General features: G+C 37.8%; 4 protein-coding genes and 1 long non-coding RNA gene across 6 annotated transcripts; 2 read left to right on the top strand and 3 right to left on the bottom strand.

Annotated features, from left to right (window-relative positions):
- The first annotated feature begins 45 nt into the window (after positions 1-45).
- Positions 46-3,529, top strand: LOC146316412 (uncharacterized). Its single transcript, XR_014771729.1, has 2 exons — positions 46-724; positions 839-3,529. It is a non-coding gene; the product is annotated as an uncharacterized LOC146316412 (long non-coding RNA).
- On the bottom strand, positions 3,084-6,875 carry nudt7 (nudix (nucleoside diphosphate linked moiety X)-type motif 7). Its single transcript, XM_084733527.1, has 3 exons — positions 6,173-6,875; positions 4,742-4,900; positions 3,084-4,643 (listed from the first exon to the last, which is right to left on the bottom strand). The coding sequence occupies exons 1-3, from the start codon at positions 6,326-6,328 to the stop codon at positions 4,290-4,292; spliced, it is 669 nt and encodes a 222-aa protein (XP_084589653.1). The 5' UTR covers positions 6,329-6,875; the 3' UTR covers positions 3,084-4,289.
- A 369-nt stretch (positions 6,876-7,244) lies between these two features.
- hprt1l (hypoxanthine phosphoribosyltransferase 1, like) lies at positions 7,245-15,480 on the bottom strand. 2 transcript variants are annotated; one of them, XR_014771728.1, is made up of 9 exons: positions 15,072-15,480; positions 14,657-14,763; positions 12,566-12,749; positions 12,258-12,323; positions 12,145-12,162; positions 11,589-11,671; positions 9,385-9,417; positions 8,755-8,831; positions 7,245-7,820 (listed from the first exon to the last, which is right to left on the bottom strand). XR_014771728.1 is itself a non-coding variant. In XM_084733528.1 (9 exons), exons 1-9 carry the CDS (start codon positions 15,087-15,089, stop codon positions 7,773-7,775), a joined length of 648 nt encoding a protein of 215 aa, XP_084589654.1. In that variant the 5' UTR covers positions 15,090-15,476; the 3' UTR covers positions 7,245-7,772. The 2 variants fall into 2 exon arrangements, 1 of the variants encoding a protein (XP_084589654.1); XM_084733528.1 differs by having other exon boundaries at positions 9,371-9,417; positions 15,072-15,476.
- Positions 15,481-18,090: 2,610 nt separating this feature from the next.
- Positions 18,091-24,167, bottom strand: psmd7 (proteasome 26S subunit, non-ATPase 7). Its single transcript, XM_084733526.1, has 8 exons — positions 24,011-24,167; positions 23,441-23,532; positions 22,912-23,004; positions 22,712-22,809; positions 22,511-22,591; positions 20,831-20,922; positions 20,436-20,634; positions 18,091-18,684 (listed from the first exon to the last, which is right to left on the bottom strand). Exons 1-8 carry the CDS (start codon positions 24,082-24,084, stop codon positions 18,421-18,423), a joined length of 993 nt encoding a protein of 330 aa, XP_084589652.1. The 5' UTR covers positions 24,085-24,167; the 3' UTR covers positions 18,091-18,420.
- A 107-nt stretch (positions 24,168-24,274) lies between these two features.
- Positions 24,275-26,615, top strand: LOC146316408 (dynein light chain roadblock-type 2-like). Its single transcript, XM_084733529.1, has 4 exons — positions 24,275-24,474; positions 24,829-24,904; positions 25,471-25,638; positions 25,795-26,615. Exons 1-4 carry the CDS (start codon positions 24,472-24,474, stop codon positions 25,836-25,838), a joined length of 291 nt encoding a protein of 96 aa, XP_084589655.1. The 5' UTR covers positions 24,275-24,471; the 3' UTR covers positions 25,839-26,615.
- Positions 26,616-27,437: the final 822 nt, after the last annotated feature.

Here is a 27,437-nt window from a genome sequence, read left to right as displayed (position 1 = left end):
ACAACAATTAAATTAAGTCTGTCTTGTTATTTAATACACACTAATAAAACTTTGTAAAAAAAAAAAAAAAGTAAAAAATTGAGTTTGGGCAAGTAGATTTCTTACCCACTTGCCCAACTAGGCAAGTGAAAGAAAGAAAAGAAAAACGTTAACGTTGAACCCTGTCCACCCATATTTAAATAGCCACCTTGGCTGTTCCACCTCAGGTGCAAATAGCAGTGTTGACTACTGACACTTGGGTGCTAATGGCATCTACGTAAATATTGTTAATCAACCAAAATGGTATTGTGGTATTGCCTGGGATTTCCCCATGTGTAGAAAGAGGAGGGACTGTTAAACACTCACAAATGAGATTCAACCTGGTGAAAAATGTGACTTGGCACCTCCCAGTGTTTTCATACATTCAGGCCTCATCACTGAGTTTGCAGAAGCTTTCCTGGTGAAATTTTAAGAAGCATTCAACTATGTGGTGTGTGTATCTTTTTTTTGTTTTGAAAAAGTTGGTAAACTTAACCAATTTAATGTGGATAGAAAGAAACTTTCCACACGTGAAATGGAGTGTTGCGTGATTTTATAAACATTTTATCTCAAGCACTTTATAACCTCTAGCTAATCCTTATATCCGTCCACAGCTCTCTACTGACCCAGCTGAATTTGTACATGGAAAACGTCCAGTTTAAAAAAAAGAAAAAAAAAAAGAAAAAAGCAGTTGTCTTTGTAAAAGGTAAATACATCTTAACCAAGCATTTTTACATTTTGTCATGTCTGAATATTTTTGAGGTCTAGGACAACTTTGTATAGAGTGTCTGCTCACTGTTGAATTCCTCTTTGTATTCAGTCTCAGTGGTCCAGTCAAGTCTGTCAAAAAAGAAAACAGCCATTCCCACAAAAGCATTGTCATTTTTCAGTGTTGGAGTGGTAAGTAGGCCTTTGTGTTTTACACACTGACAAAACACCTAAAATACTGATTCATTAGTTTGTGATTCATTGAAATGAAGGATTTTCATCGTATTGCTATTTGTACTATTTACTGTTCAGTCTGTCACTTGAGACTGTTTTACCTTGTGTTGTGTTAAATATTTAAGTTTTTGTCTCAGTGTTGGTACCGTGTACAGGCTGGCGCCATGTGAAGTTGGCATCCAGTACCCGTCCCTTGTGTTGTGAACAGGGGCTCACTGGTAAATGAAATCTCTGTTACATAGAGGCCGCCATTTTGATTCTATCTATGGTGCTATGTACAGGAGTGATGGGCACTTCTGATGTGATGTTAATAGATAACAGTTTATACTTATATTATCAATAGCACTGACATTATTCGTTAGTTTTTGAAGCAGAGTTGAGTCTAGCGAGCTGGCTGTTGTTGTGGGGTCAGACTGGAGTGCACCCAGGCATACCAAAGCTCCTGTTGTGAATCGCCGTCATCTTGTCTCATACCTGTCCTTGCAAATGCCCTCATAATGTTTACTCGTTTGTACTTACTCATTTAAATTATGCAGCTCTTACATGGATAGCAACTCAGCATGTTGTTTTGTTCAACATTTATAAAAGATATGTAAAGGTACTTCTTTTCATGGATCAGTTAATCTCTCATTAACATTTCCACCCATTTGATACTTTACATTTGTCATTACATTACTCTATTTTTTGATGCAAAATAACACTGCTGTACTTTCCATATCTACAACAGTAGCCAATTTGGCATTATCAAAAAAGCCAATTTTTGAGAATAATTCAAATGTTAGAATAGCATTGCTCACATATGCATTTGTTTACATTTTCATAGTCATACTATTTTGTCCTGCGGCTGTTAGTTATCCATTTTAAAGTAACTTATCTTTTTTAGAATTTTGTATCCATGTATCAAAATGTAGAGTATTTTTGTAAAACTAAACTTTTTTGGTTTATGCTCATAGCACAGAATATCATTGCTGGTATGTTTTCCTGACATGAAGTGCAGGTTTATTGTGAAGCGTATGACTGAAAATTAGAAATGTACTTAAGAGGACATCAAGCAAAATATGTTAGAACTGAATTCTACTGTTTTAACATTGACTTTACCCAACCTGTATAACATAATACATGGGCTAGGTTTCTTGCGTGTGTTTTTACTTTTTTTTTTCTTTTTTTTTTAATGTCATGCATCTCAAATGGCACTTTGACTCATCCATTAACTGTAGGTCAGGTTAGAGCGCAGTAGTGATGTTTCCAAGCATTCCATTCCTCTTGGGTAGGGGAGTTTAAGAGCACATGATGTTTGCGGAAGACGTGCGGAACAGTAATGCCTCTTAAAGCCATACCAACACAGAAAGCCAACCTGTGACTTCAGTTTCATGAATGTAAGTTTTACCTCATGGTGTGGACATAGAGCTTGCTCTACATCTAACATCGGACCAATTACAGTTTTAGAGAACATATATTTTGAGGCAGTGGGGATGGGCGGGGTTGGCACCAAATGTCATTTGTATCACTGTACATTTGTCAGATTGTTTTGTCTTGGATTGTGGTGTAGTTTCATGTTTTCACGTCCAGTCGTTTTTTAATTTTGAGCAATCCAGGATGCTCAGTCTGACTCTTCGAATAGCCACTTCCACATGAAAAGAACCATGTGAAACATGAATTTAATGGTGGTGAAGATAGCACACAAATCTTTACACGATATCGGTTTTGTCCTTCAGTCATGTAAATGAATATCCATGTATATTTAAATGTGAAATATACTGCAGGGGTATCTTGAATTTCAATTGTGATGCTTTCAACAGAACTTTGTGTGCCTTGATAACTTAACTGTTACTCTGCTGTGTTTACTGGTGTCCCTTTTGTGTCACTGCTATTTGGCTCCATGTCCTTTTTATTCTCTAGGACTATTTAACATCAGGACACTTTACAGTGATTGAATTTTTATTTCTAAACACAAGCATAACCATAGCCCATATTGATATATATATTTTTAAACATTTTCTCTTTGGAAATCCATTACAAGATATCAGAGTGAGTACTCTCAACATATTATTGTGCAGCTTCACCAGTGAATTGTCATCTTTGTTATTTTCTGTTGAAAACGTGTTTTGTTTTGTTTTTTGTTCTTTTGTTCATGCCTCATGAGATTTGTACATGTGAGGTAAAAGGGACGAGACAGTGGAGATTGTTTTATTGAGAGCTTTCTTGTGTTGATGTGCTTGTCAACATTACTATTGTTGCTGTGAAATGCTTGATCAAAAGGAGCAACCATGATAAATTAACTGTTAATTGCCAATAGTGTGAGCTGTATCTTGTGTGTAATCAGTTTGCTCACGTTTCCTAGTTCGCTTTCTATTTCACATTCTCCAACAGTTCTGTTGTATCCGTTCTGTGTAGCTTGAGCTTTAGTATCTAGCCTTAAGACCCTGCAGTTGGGATAAAGGTCAACCCCAGTGTGTTATCATACATCTGAACTATTATTAACATGTACTTTGCCTTGGTCTGGACATTTGTATACTCTTCTGTTTATATCTGTAATCCTGCTGCTACATTAAATGAATTAATAAAAACACTGGTGTCTCAATTTTTCTTCTACGCTAAGATGCACTGGTTTATTAAAAAGCTCTGAACTATATATAAATATATATATACACACACACATGCATAATGCATGTCAGTTAAAGGGATAGTGCAAATATCTGAAGTAGGGTTGTATACAGTGTCTTAGCTGCAGTAAATGGTGTTTGGCACGCCCCCATTTTGGAGAGGCAGAAGGGAGCACGAGTAAGAAACAGAGCAATGTACTACTGTGGACAGCGTCAGTAGAAAAATGTATTTTAGCCACTTGATAAACATCCATCTAAAAAAAAATTCAGTATCAGTTTAAGTGTTAACATTTGTAATATTTTACCGCTTTAATCTTTTCTGATGAGAAACCACCCTTACATAAGTCAAATACTGCTCTCTCCAGACCAACAAAACTCCATAGGCAAAATCAGTCATTTTACCTCGCAGAACATGAGAGTTGCTGATCCACTGCTGCCTCAATCTGTTAGTTTGCTTGTATTATTGTACAATTATGGAGAATCTGAACTATTCTTTTAAAATGTAGAGGGGACACAATAGCACAAACAAACTAACCAATCAAGGTAGCAGTAGTCAGGGTGTCTTATTTGGTTAGGTGGTCTTAGTACATTCCCTGGAAGTTTAACATTGCGCTCTTATCCTCACAATCAACGCAGTCGATGAATACACTTTAGTTACATAACAAATATGGCTTTGGGTATTTTGTATTGGCTCAAGTGCATTACCAACATCTGCAAAGCAGCTGGTCATAGTTTACTTATTCTTCTGTGTAGACTCTTTTGGAAGACGAGTAACGGATCATCAGAGTCAAAACCAACATCAAACTCGGGTTTTTTCTTGAGAGCGAGTGTTGCGACCAGTATGGCCAACATAGCAGTCAGTCCCCAGATGTGATACTGGCTTCCTGAGTCAGGGTCCAAAAAATGAAACGAGTGTAACAGCCCCACCATCCCAGCGGCACCATGGGAAGCACAATGGTCCTTCTCAGTGATGAAGAAGTCCAGAGGGACTGGGAACACGGCACTGACTTCAGCTGGGTTTGGACAGGGACAAAATGACTCCTCTATGAAGCCGACCACCGGGGTCACCAGCAGACCACTCTGTTAGAGGACAAGATGAGAGGAAGTAAAGTGTGTGGCAGAAAGGGACCCAAAGCAGCTGATGCACTGAAAGGGAAGAATCATTTTTAATGTCATACCTTACTGATAAAAGGAACAAGTTTACAGACCACCTGAACGTCATCGGGTGGTAGACCTATCTCTTCTTCTGCTTCTCTTAAGGCTGTGTCCACATCATCTCTATCAGCGGGGTCTCTCTTCCCTCCAGGGAAACACACCTCACCAGCACCGGTCCTGAGCTACAGACAAACACAAGTCAGTCAAAAGTTAGATTATACATATATATATATATATATATGTATATATATATATATATATACGTATATATATATGTATATATATATATATATATATATATATATATATATATATATATATATATATATATATATATATATATATACACACATATATACATATATATATATATACATAAATATATATCAGACAGGTTGGCTACCTATTTCAGCAAGATCGACGACTTTAAGACCTTTTAATTCCACTGTTTAATGAAACATAAGACCGAATTTTGCAATAAAACTTGACATAAAGGTATACTCTTAAAGTATATACATGCATCGTCAGTGTAAAATGAAAAGTAAGCCATAATGACAATAACTGGTTGAGTTAGAAAAAATTTGTCCAAATAAATTATAGGTAGATTATAGGTAGATGTGTATCATGTATCATTTAGCCTACTGACAGACAGTTGTCATATTGAATCTAGTCAACTTCCTCTTGCAGATTGCACTGAATTTTTACAGCTCCTCTTCTGTTGATTTTGCCAATGTTTGAATGTACAGGCATTTTGGACTTGGAGTGAATTTTAGACCATGCTTACAGCATTAAATCAACACATACTTTAGATGAAAAATAGAATTTGAGACTAATTAATACATTTAATTGGATAGTTCACCCAAAAATTAAATTTCAGTGATTATCTACTCATCCTCATGCTAACTGAGGGTCGGGTTTATTTTGTTAGTCCACAAAATACTGCCAGAGTTTCAGAGTTTTCAAATGTAAAAGAAACAACACCAACATGCCAATTTCACACCATCACAACACAAGCATCCAGTTCAGAGTGTGCATGTACATGTGAATGTGGCTCCAAGCTAAGGATCTACAATGAAAATTCAGGATAAAAGCATGGTGTAAATATAATTTTTTTTTTTAGTCAACTTGGTGTGCTGGGGCTTTAGGAGACTTGGGTTACACCAGGCGAGCACTATGGAGGCATTTTAAGCTTTTACTCTTTTTTATAACATTTGAAAACTGTACACTATTCACTTCCATTGTTTGGGAGATTCTGCAAGTTTCCTGTGAAACTCCAGCAGTGGAATGAAAAACTAAACCCAACCTTCAATCAGCATGAGGGCGAGTGGGTAATGACTTTATTTTAATTTCTGGGTGAACTATGCCTTTAAGGCCTGTTTTAATTGATTGTGAGTTTTAGACATTTTACGAGCTGCTCTGTTATTAGTCCTCAAACAGGCATCCTTTGGGGTTACCTCTTTGGAGCGCAGGGTCATCAGGGTGTGCAGCTTTCCATTCTTCACAAACAGTGGTATCAGCACCGAGGCTTTGGGCAGCACCGGTAGATAGGAGAACTTGTTTCCGATGTCAAACTGCTTTAAAATGGTTATCGTCTGTTCTTTAATGTGCATGGTACCTGCTCAGTGTTCATGCATTAAAGTAGAAGGCCACGTAAAAAATATACGTGCATTTAATATACAGAGGTTCCGTGTATAATCAAACTGGAAGCCAACATATACCCTGCCTGTACCAGATAGGCGTTTGCAGAATAAAACGGTATTTACAGTTCCGACAAAGTTTTACATACGGAACCAATTTCCTTTAACAAGTAAAAAGGTGCAAGGACCCGAAGGCGTCCTGCGTATTTTACGTCACAAGGTGAAAAAGATAAACTGGGCGTGTCTAGAAGGGAACCCAAGATTTGCGGAAGATCTCGCGAGAGTGATCAATGTAACCCCAAACTCTGATCTTTCCCTAACGCTAACCAGTGGGTTTTTTGTCCCAAAACCTACCCAGAACTTAACTCTATTCTTGTCACATCATAAATCCTGCTTAGTTGCAATGTACGCAACACCGCGTATATAAATCTCGCGAGAGTGACTCAAATCTTGGGTTCCCTTCTAGACTATAAACTAACCCTTAGTACAAAGCTAACACTAACCTTAGCAATACACGACAACTGGAATAACATGTGTCACCCTTGCTGCGGTCAAGCTATGATGTGTCAGATGTGGTATAATTTTCTACATCGCTCGTTAATAGCTAAAATACTTAATTCTACAACGTCTCGAAAATATGACGTCACAGTAAGCGACGACCTTCCGCGACCAGTTAGCTGGTCGTGTCTAGAAAAGATCCCTACATTTGCGAAATCTCGCGACAATATATTTATAAACTTGGTTCTCAAAATAATGAGTGTATCATAAATGGGAATGCATAGGTTATTACACCAAAGGAAACTGAAAATTATTTCTTGTATATGGCTACAACTATGGTAGTTTAACATTGTAAAAATAGTGCATCAGGAAAGAAAAACAGGATTCAATGTTTCAGCCTGTTTTAAACGGGATTTCTGTATTGCTGTAAACAGGTCCTTGATGAAAACATCTCATAGGAAATAAAACATACAGTACATTCCAAGTCAGTCATTTTATGGCATAATGAGAGGATATATGCGTAAGTCAAAAAAAGGAAACATTTACAAAAGGCTACTTAATTTTGACCGACAGCAACATAAAGCAGTAGCCTGAGATGCGTGACTTGATGAGCAGGAACAAACACATTTTTTTCAATCTCCAAGGTAAAACTGCAATTTACAGATAATCTATACACATAAAAGAAGAAATAAATTAAAATGTAACAACCAAAATAGTCATAATATATATAATTGATCCCATGTTTTCAATAGAGGGGAAATTAAATGTTCTTTAAGTTATTTACAACCCACAAGTCACTGTTGTGGATTCATATGTAGAAAAATAAATAAGATTCAAAACATAGCAAAGCTAAGGAGGGTCATCACAGTGGTCCTAGTCTTCATTGATTCAGTCACCGCCTCTGCAGCACTTCATCTGCTCACACTTTGTACTTCTCCTTGGCTTGATCATTCAGTATACAGATGTGCTGTGAACGATAAAATAAACCAGGGGACAGTGAATTCATGTTTAATACATCTCTATTTTCCAGGAATTACATTTTTACAGCTGGTACATATGCTCTTTTCAGGGCTGTAGCTGTGTAGACACTCAGAACATGTATTTTTATCTACAAATCTGACACTTCTAACAAGTAGCAGAGGTCTTTACCATAAGTTTCTGTACTATACATTTCTATACATTACACACATACACTTGATGGATTTTAAAGGAAATAATTTGACTCAATGTGTTTAAATTAAGAAAACATAATTTAATGTGAATAAAGTAAGGATTTTTGCATTTCTCCACCTGAATCTGATTTTTTAAACTTATCACAAATTCTTGTTCAACCTATACTTTTGATCCTTGAGCTGCAGTAATGAATGAATTTGGTCACAGGACCAAAATATTGAAATACTATCGGATGGTGGTGATACACATTTAGGAAGGTTTTAGAAAATAAACTAGAATTACTGCCTTGTGGTAGACAGGTTGCAGTTTATATCCAGGTCTGTCCAGATTCATATAATATATGTACTGAAGACTTTGAACAAATTTAAGTGTATTTTTTGGCAAAATGTAAGTTACACTATATTGCCATGTATGATTCCAGTGAGAAACATGATGCCTTCACTTAGAGACAATTTTTACAGAGGAGTACGGAGAGAACATTATGATGTCACATGACTGCCAACAGCGTGGAGGCATAAAAACATTAAATATTCAGAAACAGATTTTAATTCTCTTTGTGTAACTTGCAGTGGTGTTTCAAGGCCACAGTTTGATTTATATACATGATGCATGTGTTGCATAATATCCTGTTTGTACAAAAGTACTATGATATTCTGTGACAACAGTATCCTATGAGAATCAGTATATTGTAATGTAACTGGAAGACAGATATTGTCTCATAAACTTACACTGAGATCTCTGAAGTATTCATTGTAGTCCAAAGCGTAACCCACCAGAAAGGCATCAGGCACCTCAAAACCAATGTCTGAAATAAATACACAGACAGCACCAATGTGAGTCATATAAAGAAACCAAACAACTGCTTTTAAGTGCAGAGGAAGTAAAACTGTCAGGCTGATCTGAAAGGACTCCCGCAAACATTTACTCTCATCAGAGGCTCTGTTATAATGCTGCTCCTTTACTGTCTGTGTGAGGCTGTGTTTAAGCTGTACGTGCTGTCTGTTTAGTGGAAAGTCAAAACGCTTACAGTAACAGCTGTCCTTGAGGGACAATCTTAAAGAGATTATCCAACTCAAACCTAAAAGCATTACATAACCAGAGACAGTGTGAGCAGGGGGTTATCAGGCGTGCGTTAGTGCATAAGTGCCAGGCTCGGCTACATTTAGAGTAGATATTCCTGAAATTAAATGTTAATCCTGCGTGGAAAACACAGCTTTATTAAATAACAGCTCAGCAGCCCTTCAAAGAACCAGACACACATGTGAGTGACTGGCATGAAATGAGCACTACTATACAAAACAACACTACAAGTCTTTTGTGTGAAGTGAGTAAAGACGTGCTCACAGTCTGGTCTGTACCCTGAACTCCTCGGGGTCCTCTTCACGAGAAGGCTGGAAAGATAAACAAGGAAAATACAGGAAATTAACATGCCAAAGAAAAAGAGTGGTTGTGACTGCAACCTTTTCAACGCAGGTTTTAATTCTGGCTGATGGCTGTCTTGGTATACCTACACAATACCTTCACCAAAACAAATAACCATTCATGATTCGAGATCACCCTGTTTGTGTGAAGCATCTTTTTAATGCACGGATGCAATTTTAAAAGAGGCCAAGTGATGCCCGTTAAAAAAGATCAATTCACAGAAACAAAAAACAAGTTTAGCAAGATCTGAGATAATTCTGAATAACTGAAAATATTATTTCTGGAGGCGGGACGGTGGTACAGTAGCTAGCGTTCTGCAGTCCAAAGACATGCAAGTTAGGTTAATTTGTGACTCCAATAAGCCGTTAAATCTAATGAATGGATCAATACAATTTCTGGAAAAATTTCAAGCAAAAGAAAAAAATTTTAGAACAGTCTCAGACCTCACTCTCTACTGCAGTTTTTCAGTCACATTGTCAAAACTCTTCGCATCGTGAGTGAAACAGAATTATGTGGACGAACCTGTGGATAATTTTTCATTGTTTTCCCACAAAATCCATTCAGTGACCGCATTTTACAAAATACATTAACTCTTTTTTCATTCATACTCAACCGCCTGCAAAATACTACATATGTGCAGCCCATTTTTCAATCGCTAACACACTAACATCAAAATTATTATTGTAAAAACACATTCAAAACAGAATGACTGCAATTTTTGTGCATTTCTGCATTAACTATATTGAAACATGACCTTAGAATATTGACAATAAGATAAAATGATTATCATTCCAGACACAGCTGATTGCAACTTTAGCTGAAAACCTACCAAGGTGTGCAGTTTTTAGTCTCGTTACCAGAGAAAAAGGGCAGTACACAGCAGGCCTTCTGTACAGTACACGTGATTATTCTGTACATGTTGTTGACTTTTTTGGGGAATTATTATTACAGCAATGGAATTTCAGTATTTTTTTTGTTTCAACTTTCAAGTAAATTACAATATGCAATGATAAAAATAAAGGATACTTAAGTTAACTGCTGCATTTCTTATTCATTTTTGTTACGTGCACTATAATACAGTCAATAAAGTGAAAAGGTGTTACTCTTACTGTTTGATGAAATACTTATTTGTATGAAAAAAACATTCAAACAATGTAGCTATTAATGGAACAACAGGGAGCTGTTTTTATTGTTTTCTGGTCAGTGTTAAGCATGACAACGTTTGCTTACTGGGTGAGAATTGTTGCCCGTCTTATGTTTGTTTATTTTGAGACGTGTGTGAAGTATTTTGGTGGTTTGAGTGAGTTTTTGAGGTGAGGTTAACGGTTTAGCTAAGATGCATGTTGGTAATACTGACTATGAAAAATCTTGTCAGTCTTGACCAATGCTTGTTAGCAATTGGAAAAAAAAAAGTACAACAGCTAATAGAAACATCTACAAACTGTCTTGATCAAGAGACACTTTGAATTCTCAAAATGCAGTTTTATGCAGTTCTGTTGTGCTGAGATGGGAGCAGAAACGTCAGAGGTAGATATCACAAGACCTCAGAAGGAACAGGAAGTATCTGCATGGCCTGACACCACAGTGGCAAAGTGGCAAAATGCTGTGTGTGTGTGTGTGTGTGTGTGTGTGTGTGTGTGTGTGTGTGTGTGTGTGTGTGTGTGTGTGTGTGTGTGTGTGTGTGTGGTTCCCTTTAAGTCAGAATTGTATTTAAATAGGTAGGTCAATTTTTACTCACAAGGGAAGCTTGGCAGGAGACATTTTGGAGATTTATTACAACATAGCTGACAACAAATCGATCGGAATAACTTTACTCATATACAGTAGATCAAACAAATGTCTTATCTTTTATGCAAGAATGAGAGGAAACCCACATTGCTTCAACACATTCCTGGTTTCAACCTGCTTTCAGGGATACTTCAGAGAAATGGCCTCTACCTCCACAGTGCAGTTAATAGTGCGGCAGATTAACTCTTAAGCTGCTCCCTCCCTCCATCACATTACATCTCTAATACAGTCCTAAAGGAGAGCAGCCATTAGGGTTCTATACGTGCACTCTCTCTGGTGACACAGTAGCCAGTTATAGTGGAGGTCTATGGTTCAGTTTCCTGGACTGTAAACTGTGTCTGATGGTGCCTACCTTACAACTTTAACCATCTTGGGATGACATTCGTTCAGCAGAGAGAGTAGCGTCTGCATTGTCCTTCCCGTCTCCACAATGTCCTTTTTATAACACAGGAAACATGAAGTGGTCAAATTACAGTTGAGTCTGTTATTTTTTAAAAAAAAAAGATGAACTAACAGAATAAACACTCATGCATTATTAAAATTAGAGCCAGACAGATTTATCGGTTGGATGATATTATCAGCGCAAAATTAGCTTAGCACAGCTATATTGATCTATATTGGTACATATTGTCCTTTTTTTTTTTTTAAATAGTTTTTTACAAAACATAATACAGATTGTTTGAAGGGTGATATCTAGGGTCTGACCAATCTGGACTTTTTGGGCCAATAAAGTTACTAGACTTAAATTAACAAAAAGGATAAAATGTTAATAAAATGCTGCCAGCAAAACTATAAAATGAATGAATAAATAAAAAACATTTGCATTATGACCTATATAAATTTACATTAGCTGATTTTGTACATATCATCAAAACATAATACAGAATAATAAAAAAGAAACGTCTTACCTCCACAATCAAAACATTCTGTAGAAAAAAAATGAAAGCACATTTGATGACGTATACAGTTATACAAGACTGTAGGTTGAAGTATTTGTGTCTGACAAACACTGCAGACTAACCTTGCCTGAGAGATTGGACAGCTCATCCCCACCGATGACTTTCACACTGTTTGTTGACTTGTCATTCTAGGGGACACACAGAAGAGACGGCATTATCCGTCTCAATGTGGTCAGTTTTTCCTCATCACTATTCTACATTACATTTTTTAAAAGTCTGTACGCCCATAACCTCCACATTTAGAACACTGCAGTAGCTCGTTTCTGATGAAATAAGACTGCATTCGTGTATTTTGCCAACCCCCTATCACACACCACTCATCAGCATGAGTATTTCCTGGAAGTGAAATGAGAAAAGACAGTTTACTTACACAGTAGCTCTTCACCCTAATGAAATCCACCGTCAGCGGGACTGATTTATCGCTGTTCTGGTTCAGTGCTTTGATGTAGTCCAGCAGGTCTGCGAAGAACTTGTAGCCCCCTTTCAACACGCACAGAGCTACGATGTGGTGTCCTCCCATGTCCCGGATTATGTCCCGGGCCAGACGCTCTGTCCTGGACAAGACAAGTGGGACACACAAAAGACAGGACGAGAAAGGACAGACGTGCATCATAAATTACAGGGATGTTGGTGATTAATGATTAAAAATGTATTAACCAATAGAACACTACCAATACTGGATTTTGGGGGCCAATGCTGATACTAGGAAGTAAAAAAGTCTGATAGATATATCATCTGATATTCTCTATTTATATACATAAAATCTGAAATGACATCAAGGCACTCACACAGTAAACGTTCACTTGTATTTCTAATATAATAATATACATAACTATAAACAAAATACTTTTTAAAGCCATTAAGGACAGACAGACAGGAGCATCCATTTTAAGCAAGAGCCTTATTGTTTTATAATTCTGTTTCTTTAAAGTGTTAGTGGATCATGAATTATGTAAAGGCATACTATGCAGGATTTTTCCAGAAAGCAATGTAGGGACACCGACAAAAATAATCTCTCTCAATCATCTCCCACAACCCACCAGAGGAGTGTGGTGGAGCCTGCATCCGTGGAGACCATGCAGGTACTTTGCTGCATTCAGGGCGTTTTACCAACTCAAAACGTCAATATCTGACGTCCTGGGAATAAGCCTCAACAATGAACGATCTCAGACAAATCCTACATATTCTACCTTTAAATAAAACTTGCTACTGTGTTCAGCTGACACTTATGAAAAATGTACAGAATTTGCAACCCTGGTGAAGTACAGTGCACTGGTGAATGCAGTTCTTACGGGGAGGGAGGAGGTCCTTAACATGATATTGCACTTAGGCATAATTGCATAGAATCCATCTCACAGCACTGCGCTGGATATTTAACCCTTAATCTCCCAAATCCACATTCAAATGCGCATCTGGATGTGGGCTGCAGTGATTCGTCAAACAAATGCAGTATAGTGCACCAATTCTGGAAGAGCTGCAATGATTAGTCGATTAATTGATCAGTTCTGAATTATTAATTTAATCACCAACTATTTTGATTTTACTGATTAATTGTTCTTAAATGTGAATATTTGCAGGTTTCTTTACTCCCCTGTGACAGTAAACTGTATATCTTTGGGTCGTTGACCAAACGAGACGTGTCAGAACATCACCCTGAGCTCTGTTCAACATTTTTCACCATTTTCTGACATTTTATGGACTAAGGACGAAACGATAATAGGTTACACAATAAATCATGATAAAATTCCAGCCGATTAGTCTTACCATTTCAAATTCTAATTATTGTTAGAACCATATTTGATTACCATGCTTTAAAGAACTCACAGTAATTACTGTCCAGCATCAACTATGGTTGACATGGTTTTCAGTGTAAAACTTGGCGAAGTTATTTCAGTGTGCGTATCAGTTCTTTTTGAACATTTCAGCACATTTTTCAGCAACAGCAATAATAATTATAACTGATAATTTTAGTCACTATAATTGTGATATTAAATTTTCATACCGATTCATGACATAAAGAGAGAAGTGTACAGATTAAATTAATTTTAAATCAACTGAATGGTGCTGACCAATCAGAAATACTGTTAAAACTTCTGTGTGTGATAAGGTTTAATTAAAATTAAGCCACAGGATAACAGAGTCATGTTGTGGTCAGCTTTGAGAGGTATCAGCAGATACTCAAGATTGCAGAATCAATATCAGTGTTGGACATGAAAGTTGCAGCTCTACCTCCAAAATCCACATTCAAATGCACACCAGGCTGTGGACGACAGTGATTTGCCAAACAAATACAGCACAGTGCACTAATCCCAGCACAAACCAGAGTGAATGTGTGTGTCAGAGACAGTGAAGTAGAAAGAGCCAGAGAGTGAGTGTTTTTTTAGATGACCTGACAGAAAACACGATGCGTAATTTCCCCAGAGTTTGCTGCTGCTGCTGCTGCTGCTGTTGACTGGTCTACCTGTCCATGATGAGTCCATGGGGGATGATCACCTTGTCCAAATCGTTCTCATAATGTCTGGGGACACAGAAAAGGTCCAGCTCGTGGCCCTTCTCGTCGTCTGCGATCTGGAACAAGACATATAACGTCCACCAAAGACGCATTTAATCACAGTGAAGCCATCCTCGCCCCTGGCAAAAACACTGAGGAGCCTCTCAACCACCTGTTTATACACACACACACACACACACACACACACACACACACACACACACACACACACACACACTTAAGTGGTAAACAGACATCAAACACTGATTGGGAAGCCTGTGCCACCTGCCGCCTATCAAAACAGGCCCACAGTATGCGCACAACCACACCCTGACAAGTGAACAAGTTACCAAAAAATGCCAAACAAAGCAGTTTAAAGCCTCACCTCTAAATACGAAGCCATGTTAGCAGCGTCGGTCCGTCCTGTTCAGTCGCAGCGAAATGTCTGAGGAGTCATGCTCAGGTCCTGAGAGACAGAGAGGAGAGAGGAGAGGAGGGTTTGTTGACTGGAGGAGGCACCAGCTGCTCTCTTCTTCTTCTTCTTCTTCTTCTTCTTCTCCTTCAGCTGCTGCTGCTGCTGCTGCTGCACATGCGATGCTCCTGTCTATGCCTGCCGGGCTGCTTTAAGCCCTTTACGTCAGAATCCAGTTTACCTTCCCAATAATCTGATTTGCCCGACACAACCTGAGCTTAAAATGGTTACTACTGCCAGGCCACTACTGCATGTTTTGGTGACTGTGGCTGCTGCAGCAGCAGCGATGTAGCTGTGAGCTGAAGCTGCAGATGACGCAGTTTTAAAAATATAACGGCTGACAGTCACGCCTCTCCTGCTCAATAGGAGAACCACACTGCTCCCTGTGTGCGCTTACACTGCATCTGTCCTCTGCGCTGAGTTCATCACTGGGGGAGACCGGGACCAAGTATAACATGTGTCACGTTTACCTTCATAACTCAGACTAACTGAAGTGCACAAGTCATCTTTTGATAGAAGAAACACAGAAATATGCAAAGTTTGTGGAAAGTCATTTTAGTCAATATCAAATAAATAAATAAATAAATAAATAGGGCTATGAAATGAATGAATGAATGAATGAATGAATGGGCTTTTATTGTATGATTCCACATTTATTTATTTCAGGGGACTTTTATTTCCTAATACCATATTTATTATTTCAGTGCTTTTTTAATTTCAAATTCGTACATGCAAATGACGCAACAGCAACCAGAACTATTTTATTAGACTCAAATATTATATGCATTTGATATTAGCCACACTGCACAGAATCGATCACCGGCAATCGCCGCAGAATGCATGCCGGTGTCTGTGTTTGTTTTTGTAAAATTAAGAACTAATATGAGCCGGTCAATTCATCAATCAGGTGACAGGCGCTTGCAGTCCATGGAGAGCAACTGCGGCGCCTGGCTCCTAAAACTGATCACCACCTTGATCTTGTGAAGTTATCGTTGTCCACGTGTGCATGACGTCAAAGAGAGTCAGGATCAAGTCCGACTCAAATCTAACTAGCATGCACTGTGCGACGATTGCAGATGATCGACTCTGCGCAGACCTGGCTCATCTTGAATGCACCTTGCATAATGAAGTTGCAGACTGCACTTAAGTAGTTCTTGGTTGAGCACCCACCCACTCAACACTGAAGTGATCTGACAGAGTTTAGCTGCACTGTTACTGTGAATATCACCCAAATAACTGTGTCCAAACCAAAAACTTCCACACCACACGTATTCAAGGAAAATCTGCACTTAAATAATATAATGAAAATAATGTAACTGCTCGAAAAATTTAAGGAATACTTAATCATTAAGCACAGATACCACTTCATGCTACCAGCATTGACAAGGGCCCTAGCGAAATGAAAAACTGCTGAAAAATCAGTCAGGAAGGATAAGGAGAGAGAAATGGTCTATGGCCATCACCTACAAAACCATTCCATTCTGGGGGGTTGTCATGCTGTTGCCTCTCCTGTCCACCTGTTGTTGCTTTCATTTGCTCCAAAGTAGGTGGAATTAATTTACAATCGCTTACGCTTCGTAACTGAACAGATCGATATCCCAGAAGTTCAACTGACACGATGATTAAGTGTTCCCTTTTTTTGAGCAGTGTAGATAATGAATGAAAAGATACTGCCCTTTCAGTGAGATGAGAGTCGCTCACCTGGTGCATAAACCGAAAAAATTTTCTAGCATCTGGGTTCACTACTTGGTCATATGGTCCACTGAATATGAATATGAATATGAATAATAATTATAATTGACCTTGTTTTTTAAAAGTCTTGTATTTGACCCATCCCTCCTTACACAGACTTTCCTGCTTTTTACAATTCATTACTACAACCACTACAGACCACTACCTTACACTAACCTATATTAGTATTATTTGTTCAAGTTAATCATGAACAATAACCTAGAAATAAAACTGACATAGTTATCTGAACTTTAGACAGCAGAAGAAAAACACAGAAGGCCAACATCCAAAACAACTTAGTGTCATCAACGTATGTTGTCTCTGATCGGGGGAATTGTGTTATAATTGCCCCATGTTACAAAGGCCCCTGGTCTCCCCTGCCTATGCATTTTATTTACAGATGTATAGCCCAAACATCCTGAGATACCTACTCACTATTACATTGCATTCAACTGAATTACTTATATATATCTTTTTTTCTTATCATCTTAACTGACAGAACAATGACATGATCAAATGTGAACATGATTTTTTTTTTCTCTGGCTTGCAGTGCTATTTATCCATCTAGATAGTTTGGTGTGAGTTGCTAGGCTTTGGAGGTATCAGCTGTAGAGACGTCCGTCTTCTCCCAAATTTAATAAAGGTAGGGGGCACTCAGCATGTGATGCTTAAAGCTGCAAAAAACACATTTGAAAAATCCGACAACGTCCTGTTCCAGAAAGCATTACCCTGTCACTCAAGATAATCCACAGAATTTATGAGCAGTTTCATGTAGGAACTTTTTTTTTAATCAGAAAAAATGCTGTTGATTTTCACGAGTTTGTTTGAGAGTCTGTATTATTCTAACTGGAATATAGGTTTTACAGTGTTGTTCATAAACTCAGTTTTAAATGTGTAGTTTTGTTGATGTCGGACCTGTATCATCTTTTAATAGCGTCTGTCTAAAGTCAGTTCTTCACAACATAACTCATGTTCATTTTCATTTCCATGTATAATTTGGCAATATTAGCACCACTGAGATCATACTGCCCCATGGAGGTTATTTACACACACAGCTCGTGTCTGTTCACTGCTGTGTTTTTGTCCTAAGTTTGCCCTCTCTATAGCTCCATGTAAAGAACATCTGCCTCCAGGCACGTCGGTTACACAACAATTTATCACCCGTTTTTAAATTTTGAGAAATAAAATAGGAGCAGTGAAAACACCAAAAACCACCCACTTTTAATATGATCCTAATTTAATGAGTTATACAGAAACAAAACATTTTTTCCATATTACAAAAAACACCAGGTGTTATACTACACCAGGAGCATGTTCTCATAGACGCAAACATCATCATCTCAATACGATAACAGTCTTTATGAGTGCCACTTGTGACGGTGAGGCCGAATCTCAAATGACACCATTCCCCATATAGAGTCCTACTTTTAGCCTGAGACCCACATACAGAGCTTTGACTGTGGGCAGAAAGTAGAGCACCATCCAGCTGAAGACGGCGTGATTTGAGAGGAGACCTTAAAGGAGGAACACTCATTTTTTCTTCTTCTCATCTTTCTTGGCACCATCCCCTTTCTCCTTCTCCTTGTCTTTGTCCTTCTCATCTTTTTTCTCCTTTTCGTCCTTCTTCTCTTTCTTGCCTTCCTCCTTTTCCTGTCCTTCCTTCTTTTCTGCGTCTCGGTTGGAAATCTTGTTGTTGATCAGGTTGTGCAGAGCCACCACAGAGCGTATGAGCGAGGCCAGGTAGACCACCAGCATCTGGTCATTGGTCTTAAGATAGAAGGCTTTTGTGAACTCCTGCAAAGACAAAGATATAATATTCAACATCACCAAAACATGTTTTACATGTTCTAAAACAATATAAAAACATGAAATTCATGATATGAAATGAGCAGAGACCTGGTGGCTACATATTAATAATTGAGATAAGGAACAAAGTGATTTCTGTGATGCAATTTTACACAGATGCTGAAACTATTTGACCAAAAAGTGAAAAGGTGAGCCATGGATCAAACACAGAGCTGGATTTATATTTATTTAGGTATGAAACAAGCAAGTATTCATCTCCAAGGTTTTGTTTATGCTACTGCTGGTTAAGCACAAGATTACAACCAAAAATTATTTTTTGGGGTTGAGAGTTTTAATCAATTAACCAACTCTAGATAAGTGAATTACATTTTTAAGTATGGGGTTAATGAATTATGGAGTTATTCATTGATTATGGATTGATTATCACATAATTTAATTTGGAAAAACATCAAGACAGCAAATCTCCACCCAAATCTAAACTGGAATAAAAACACTTACAGCAGACAAATTTCTTCATCAGGAACCACAGTTGGAAATTAACTTTTTGGCTGATGGCTGGTGCTTATTTACAATAAATTACACTTCATTTGGGGGAACATTGAGTCCAAATGTACTGGAGGTGTTGTGTGTCTCAGTAAGTATGACTCAGTTCGCCCTCCAGTGGATAAAATGAGAAGTTTTCTTAGACACAACAGCTCTAAGTGCAGATTTTGGTTTTTCTCTTCCTTTGTTTTTTTACTCTCCAAGTCTCTTTGATTCAATGCAATAACTTTGCAGTAGTTGTAACTTTAAATGTGCAGTATTTCTAACATAACAAGCGTAACAATGTTTTAATGACTTACTGTTGCCGCTTTAATTCGTTGTAAAAAAATTAAAATAAAAAAAACCCCCAGCTCTCAAAGACAATAAGCAAATTAAACTAGAAAAATGACTGAGCAGATGTCACTTAGAATCAGGACTGCACTCCCCGAAAGTCAAAGATTCAAATCATCAGTCTGAGACCCTTCTGTTGACTGAGATTCTACCAGTTTAGCAGTCAGGTTTTTTTGTGAGTCAGTGTGCATTACAAAGACAGGATAGAACAGAAGCTTGCAAAAATGCACTTGATAACATTTCAATGAGGAACTATAAATAAGAGGAATCATACAGGTGCACATTAAAAAAAAACACCCTTCTTACAACAGGTACTGATGAGAGAAGATTAATCAAGTGGTTGGTAAACAAATTTCAGCTGCGTCATTGTACACAGAGCAATGCAACAGCATGACAGGCTGTAAACTTTACAAACTGCGTCTCCTCATCACCACCGACTACCAACCAACTGCGATAGAGGCAGAGAGGTGTGATAAAAACACAGCGCAGGTGACGTGTTGTCAGACACTTCTGACACCCCAGCACACAGAACATCCTGCAGGGCAGGTCACATGCTGCGCTACATGCTTGGCAGTGCACTGGGATTTTATACCTGAACTCTGAGCAGGAGAACACACACTTTTACTTTCTTCAACTGTGTAAAAATCTGATGTTGTCACATCACAGATGATGAAAAAGGCATTAAAACTCACTAGTATAGGCTGATCTTTGCATTGAACAGTCATATCTGATTACAGCCCTACTTGAAATCAAGCAGATATAACCTCGACTACAATTCAAATTAAATTCAATTCAATTAAAATGAGCTTTTAATTCCAAGAACTCAATTGAAAGGCAAAATCTGTGATTGTCCAGTATTAACTTACCAGTAGATTTACATCTGGCAGCAAGTTGAAGACATCCTGCAGCTGGTAGATGATCTGGTGATTGATGGGAAGTTTGCCTGCTGCCACTCTCTCCAGGTACGAGCGGATGTCCAACAGCTTCGAGTTGAGTCCCTTCAGGCCATGAACCTGATTTGTGATGCGCTGTGACAGAGTGCCCACTGTGGTATCCTTGATATCCCTGTACACAGGAGCACATGAGAAGTCAACAGGCATGGGTATAATTGTCTTGATACTTTTTGTAAAGAGTCTTCATTTGTTGATAGTTTTCATCAGTAGGTCTTCACACTTTTAGAGTTGTCATCACAGTTATTTAATTGTAGTGACCAAAATGGCTATTTCATGACTAACAGTGAAGCAGAGTTTGTGTTGAGTACCTGAGCAGGTGCTCCACACCAACTTCCTCTGCTTCTTCAGCTCCAATCTCACTGGTGACGTGTTCAAATGTCTTTGATGTTGGCGTGCCATCCTAGAAATAGTAAATCACAACAATGATACACAACACAATAATTCTAACTCTACACTAAACCAAGGTTTGTTTTCAACTAACACAAGAAACTCTCACAAAATTAGACAAAACGGGGAAAAACAACTAGAGCGTTTCAAACGGCTACCAGTTCAGTGTGGTTTCCAATTTACAACCCCAGATCCAAAAATCAGGGATGCTGGATAAAATGTGAATGAAAACAGAAATCCTTTTGACCAATATTTGACTGAATCCAGTATAAATACAATAAATTTAATGTTTATACTGATAAACGTTGTTGATTTTTGTAAATATACGCTCATTCTGAATTTGATGCCTGGATCACATTCCAAAAAAGTTGGGAGAAACATGTTTACCACTGTGACACATCACCTTTTCTTTTAACAACACTCAATTAGTATTTGGGAACTGAAAATAAACTTGTTTAAGTCTTGAAAATGAAAATCTTTCTTATTCTTCTTTGACTTTAGTTGCTCAACAGTCCAAGGTCCCCCCTGTTGTATTTTGTGCTTCATAACAAACTACACAGGTCTGGACTTCAGGCAGCTCAGTCTAGCACCTGAACTCTTTTACTATGATGCCACACTGTTGTAACATGAGCAGAATGTGTCTTGACATTGTCTTGCTGAAATAAACAGGGACGTCTCTGAAAAAGACGTTGCCTGGATGGCAGCACACGTTTCCCCAAAACCTGTATGTCCCATTCAGCATTAATGGGGCCTTCACAGGCTTGACAGTTACCCATGATGCCATGAGCACCAACACAGCCCTATACCATCACAGATGCTGTCTTTTGACCTTGACAACGGTTTTCTAAAGTGCTGCAGAGCACATGTAGTAATAATATCCTTCATACAATCATACTGGTTTTTATAGCAGTGGTGTCTGAGGAATCAAAGGTCATAAGCTCTGAATGTTGGTTTTTGGACTTGCCTGTTTCATGAAGATATTTTTCTGAATCTTTTAATGATATTATGGATTATAGATGAAATTCTTAAATTCCTTGAAATTAAACTGCTGGACTACTTGCTCACACAGTTTTTGTTTGTGAACAACCAAACAGTTTAAGAACGCCCCTTTCTTACCAAAGAATGTTACCATCAATCAAATATTACCAATTAACCTGTTAACCTGGTCTTTTGTTGCCCCGTCCCAACTTTTTTTGAACGTGTTGTAGACATCAAATTTAGGATGAGAGTGCATTTACAAAAGACAATGAGGTTTATCAGTTTGAACATTAAATATCTTGTCTTTGTACTAAATAACAATCATTTCATTCTGTTTATTTACTTTTTACAAAGCACCCCAACTTTTTAGGAACTGAAGTTGTACCTTTAGCATAGATTAAAGAGTAGTCATAAAGTATCTATTTAATTGTAAATCATCACAGCTGTTACCAGAAAACCTTGCATGCATCATCACCAAATTTACACATATGGAAATGTATTTTTATGTCATTTCGTCCACTAAAAAATTCCTTGAAACAATGCTCAGTCCCAACACTTTCAGAAACAACAACAAGCAAGTTTTTCTGTTCTGTTTGCTTCTATGCAATCCATAATTCACTTACATCATGTATTTCCTCCACAGAGATGTATGCTTCTGTGGGCAGACCAAGGTCTTTGGGTTTCACATCTATAATGACTAATACCTGGTAGGACAAAAGAGAAACATGAGTGAGATATTGAACACGAGCATGAATATGATTAAATAAGGTGATGTCTATACACACGCACATTAAACAGAGGAAAACAACACAGTAGTTACGTACCGAATTGGTACAGTATTGCTTGATGAGCTCATTGATGGCAATGTCATTCTTATGTAACTTGGGCCCTGTGTGGTACCACCCAACTATCCTTTCCCTGGCTAAAAAGAAACAAAAAAAGAGAGTTATTCACGAGTTCAAATCAGGGTAATGCAGTCAACATAAAAAAAAACTCACTTACATAGACATAACCAGCTCCTTACCATTAACTTTCTTGAACATGCCATACATGTTCTCCAAGTAGTCATGATCCAGGAACCACACTGAGTCGTCCCTGTCATCCTCGTCAAATGGCACTAGAAAGGATCATTGACAATGGGATTAAGAATTGACAAAAGACTGGCAAACTTGAAATATTTACTAGCCCTCCATAAATTCTAGACACAATCTCAATCAATTTCTCATCTTGTGAAGACAGTTGGATGTGGAGGAAGCTTTCTAAAATCTAAAACCTAACTTAGTATTGAAGATAACATTTATAACCTAAAGCTTGCATTCAGTGTGAAGGTTGAAAGATGTGGATATTTAGCAATCAGACATGGTCAAATGAAAAATTGTATTGGGTTTCGTTGTGGGAGGTGACGGATCCTGTCAGGATTGCCAGGTCAAGTGTTGCTGGGGGTTGATTTTTTTCGCTGGTTGGGTAGACCTAAAAAAAATCAGCTTTTCACTGGTTATCACTGAATCCGTTTCTCTCAGGTCATTCAAATGCTGTCAGCCTTACAAACTCACCTGCAAAACTGTTTGAGACGTCAAGAACTTTTTTCTGCCATGACCCCAGGAGGACACCGACCACTCGTTTCTGATTGCCAACTTTTCCTATCCTGTAGATTGAATTATTAAACAAAAAGAACAAGTTATATTGTTAGTTAACCACAGTTTTGTTACAAGTGAACACCAGGACTCATAAACATGAGTAAACCTACTCGTTAGCTAGGTTGCTACTGTAAGCTAAGCTAATGCCCAAATCTTCATGTTGTCCATCGCTAAAGAAATGAATGGTGTATATGAATAGTGAACTAAATGGGGTGCGTGTACTAGCGAGTTCACCTACTAATCAATCTCAGGGTGTTGTTGATTCATTAATCAGTTTAACCAATATTGTCTGGTACCACTGCCTATGGGTGACGAACTACAACGATCTCACGGAGCTAACTAGCCTGGTCATGTCTGCATTCATTTTAAACGAGGCTCTGACTCAGCAGGGCTAACACTAGCTTAGCTTAGCAGCAACGTTACGCTTCTGCACATTTTAACTTCAAAACTTTACAAAGACTGGACACAAATATTGAACTTACTGACCTGTTAAAATGATCAACCACGCTGAGCAAAACCAGCGGATGAACGACCACATTTTCCACCGCCAACTCCGGCATCTTTTCAGTGAAGATAAACAGCTCACAACCCACTTCCACACAATGACGGCTGGTTCGCGACACTTCCGCTTGCGCCTGACGTATTTTCCGTTTCTCTTAGCAACGCAGAGACGCGGACAGGGTCGTTTTTAGAAGGGAACGCTTGTTTTGCAAAACTCTCGCGAGATGTATATGCCTTGTTTGTAAATTATGCACGTTGTATTAAGTAATCGTGTTTTATAATTTCAAAAGTCCGTGGTTAAAATCTAGAAATATTTAGGGACAGAAAACACTTGGTTAATATCAGAAAAAGCTTATAGTTCCGGTTAAAATTATCGCTCTCGCGAGATTTACCGCAGGCTTAGGGTACCTTTTTATCACGACCCGTGACAGCGGTTAAAAGACATTATGGTAATAACTGAGCAAGTAAATTTGTTTTATTTAGTGTCGAAAACGTTTTATTACATTGATATCCAGTCTGTCACTTAATGACAAACATATTAATGTTTTTATTAACTTTAAATAACGCAAAACACCGACATAGCGTTAATTAAGCTGTAACTATTAGCCAGCTATAACTTGTAAGGTTAGCCTAACTTAGCTTCCTGGCACTAACGACGCTAACTATTAGCTTGCCTGAAATCTGAAATCAAATGAAACATCTTCATAATTGCTGTTTATCACTGAATTGGTAGTGGACTCATAATTGTGTGTGTGAGTGTTTTTTTTTTCATTAAATATCTCTAATTTCATTATGTCCTACAGGCTGAAGTTGAGGAAACACTGAAGAGGATTGAAGCCTGTAAAGGCGTTGTTGGAACCGTAGTTGTCAATGCAGAAGGTAAGCCAACAAGCAAAAATATCTAGAACAAGTTTTCTCTGAAAGAACAGGTTTGCAACTGCATTATGGCTAAATCAAATATCATAATATATTTGACCAAATACCTCAGTATGGATATTTATCAACATTTCAACAATACTGTTGGGATGACCGTTGGTGCTTTCACACAATATTAAAACCATGATATTTTTGACACATAATCATCAGTAATGTGGATATCATGGCAAGTGGCTAAAAGCAAATAATAGAGCAGCTACAACAGTCTGGTAAGTTCAGAAAATAACAGCACTTGACTGAAATGCAGCCTTTAAAACCACGAAAAGACAACAATTATGCCATATCACAATATGACAATATCTAAAATCTAAGGCAATATCTACTCTCACAATATCAATATAATATCAATATACTGCCCAGCCTTATTTACAATACAGGTGAAGATCAAAATAAACCTCTGCACACTCATCCATAAGGTTCAAGTGTGTTCAGTTCATAGCTCCAAAATGCCCTCCATCTGAAGAGCTGGTGATGTTTATAGTCTGACTGTAGAGGTTTTATCTTTTCAGGTATTCCCATCAGAACAACGCTTGACAACTCTTTGACGATTCAGTATGCTGGACTGCTTCGCCAACTCATGATGCTGGCCAGGAGCACAGTGAGGGATATTGACCCTCAGAATGACCTCACCTATCTCCGTATCCGCTCCAAGAAACATGAGATCATGGTTGCACCTGGTGAGTGTGAATTTACATTGGTATTGTTGACTTAATGATGACAAACATTTAATATTATATCAGCCAATAACTGTAATTTAGAGGACGAACACTTTTGGTTGTACTGTTTTAACTACATTCGTATCCCCTTTCCTCTCATCTTTTATGTCTCCGCAGAGAATGACTATCTGCTGATCGTCATCCAGAACATATGTGAATAGCTGCTGGACATTTCCATGAGAGCTGACCTTTTATCTGTCCCACAGTGGTGCTTTATCCAGGCAAAAGGGCTTACTGTGTTATGTTATGTACTGCATGATCCCTCTTTTTCTACTTGGGACTCAAGTATGTTGCCTTAATCTACATATTTCAGTGTTTGTTTTACCTTACGTATTTCTTTCATTTGTGTTGATATGAATATATTATATGATACTGTTCAATAGCCGTTTATCATTGTACAATACTTACTACGTCATCCCTGTTCATTCTGTACAGGTGGATGACAAATTCAAATAAAAACTCACAGGGCTATAAGTCCTGCATTCAAAATATTATGTAAGTGAAAGTTGTTGTTTTTTTTTCTTAGATGAATTTACTTAAAGTATCAAAAGTAAGGGTACATCTTTTTCAGAATGTGCCCTGAAAGTTTTCCTTTCCAATATCAGTCCTACAAGGTCACCATCCACATAGCAAGAGTTAATTGGTCTTAATAGACATTTGGTCTCAAACCAATAGACATTTTCCTTGGCTGCCATAAAGATGTAAAATAGTCAGATAAACACAGGTGTTACTAGTGATACTAACTGAGGTCCCTTTCTGTTTCATTGATAACACCTGTGTTTTCTCTACTATTTTATGTCAAGATGGCTTCTGTGAAAAAGGACTATTAAAGACCCTTTAGAGATTTTGGAGTGACGTCTCAGTCAGCACAGTCCATTACCATCATCACATCAGCAAATGAGGGGAATCCCTTTTGGCGTCATGGTGTTAATTCCATCAGTGGATAATTAGAGCAAAATATTTAACAAATTTAAATGTTGGTTCTGCTAATGTTCAAATCCTACAGACTGTACTTTTCCATGGTGCCATGAAATAAATCACATGTATACACGTTGAAAATATACAACATGTGACGGGTTCATTGACAAAATCTGCTGTTCTTCTCCATTTCAGCAAATGGAAACACAGAACACAGTTAAATATTTATCTCTCCTCAGATACACAACAATAACAGACAAACAGCATTTTACAAATATTTTAATGTAAATTTCCATCAGAATTTACAGCAATATATGTTAATAAATAATTCATCACAATTGTACATCCCAAATAATACATTACATAACAACTGATTGAAACAAATATTCAGGATTTCACAGAACGTTTGTAGAGGAGACTGAACAGGTGACGCAGGAGGGTCATGGGGTTTTTGGGATGTTGCTACTGAAGCTTGCGCTTGTAGGATGGGGCTCCTGGGATTTTAATATTCAGTGGGAAAGAGGCAGAAATTCCGAATTTGTGATGTTGTTTTATCTGGCTTGACTAAAAATAAATCTCATCAAAAGACCAGACAAGGTGTAGTTTTATTGCTATCCACAGAGGGATAGTGTCAGTCTGATGTGTCACCCACGAACAATTAGAGAATTGTTTCAAGTACTCTAAGAGTATCAAGACAGAAGATATTACTTCTGACACAGTCTTGAAATGGAACTGAATAATAATTTGGCTTTTTTATTTCCTCAGCAATATCAGTTAAGCTTAGTCTTTCTTAGTCAAAATAATGCCACAATAAATCATTTTCAGATAGGTGAAAACATTTG

This window comes from Lutjanus erythropterus, chromosome 13 (genome assembly GCF_056507025.1).
Source record: "Lutjanus erythropterus isolate fLutEry1 chromosome 13, fLutEry1.hap2, whole genome shotgun sequence".
In the NCBI taxonomy this organism is placed as follows: Eukaryota; Metazoa; Chordata; class Actinopteri; order Lutjaniformes; family Lutjanidae; genus Lutjanus; species Lutjanus erythropterus.
Note: the sequence above shows the minus strand (reverse complement) of the source record. Positions and strands in the feature narration are given on the sequence as shown.

What these genes read in the sequence shown, in the direction of transcription:
- nudt7 (XM_084733527.1), bottom strand. Translation starts at nt 6,328, where the DNA reads ATGCACATTAAAGAACAGACGATAACCATTTTAAAGCAGTTTGACATC. An exon ending in TGACCCTGCGCTCCAAAGAG is followed by an intron (nt 4,901 to 6,172) that starts GTAACCCCAAAG and finishes GTTTGTCTGTAG; the next exon opens with CTCAGGACCGGTGCTGGTGA. An exon ending in TTGTTCCTTTTATCAGTAAG is followed by an intron (nt 4,644 to 4,741) that starts GTATGACATTAA and finishes GTCCTCTAACAG; the next exon opens with AGTGGTCTGCTGGTGACCCC.
- hprt1l (XM_084733528.1), bottom strand. An exon ending in CATGGACTCATCATGGACAG is followed by an intron (nt 12,750 to 14,656) that starts GTAGACCAGTCA and finishes TGTCTTGTCCAG; the next exon opens with GACAGAGCGTCTGGCCCGGG. An exon ending in TTAGGGTGAAGAGCTACTGT is followed by an intron (nt 12,324 to 12,565) that starts GTAAGTAAACTG and finishes TGTGTCCCCTAG; the next exon opens with AATGACAAGTCAACAAACAG.
- psmd7 (XM_084733526.1), bottom strand. Translation starts at nt 24,084, where the DNA reads ATGCCGGAGTTGGCGGTGGAAAATGTGGTCGTTCATCCGCTGGTTTTG. An exon ending in CGTCTCAAACAGTTTTGCAG is followed by an intron (nt 23,005 to 23,440) that starts GTGAGTTTGTAA and finishes GATCCTTTCTAG; the next exon opens with TGCCATTTGACGAGGATGAC. An exon ending in CATGTTCAAGAAAGTTAATG is followed by an intron (nt 22,810 to 22,911) that starts GTAAGGAGCTGG and finishes GTTTCTTTTTAG; the next exon opens with CCAGGGAAAGGATAGTTGGG.
- LOC146316408 (XM_084733529.1), top strand. An exon ending in CGTAGTTGTCAATGCAGAAG is followed by an intron (nt 24,905 to 25,470) that starts GTAAGCCAACAA and finishes TTATCTTTTCAG; the next exon opens with GTATTCCCATCAGAACAACG. An exon ending in TGAGATCATGGTTGCACCTG is followed by an intron (nt 25,639 to 25,794) that starts GTGAGTGTGAAT and finishes ATGTCTCCGCAG; the next exon opens with AGAATGACTATCTGCTGATC.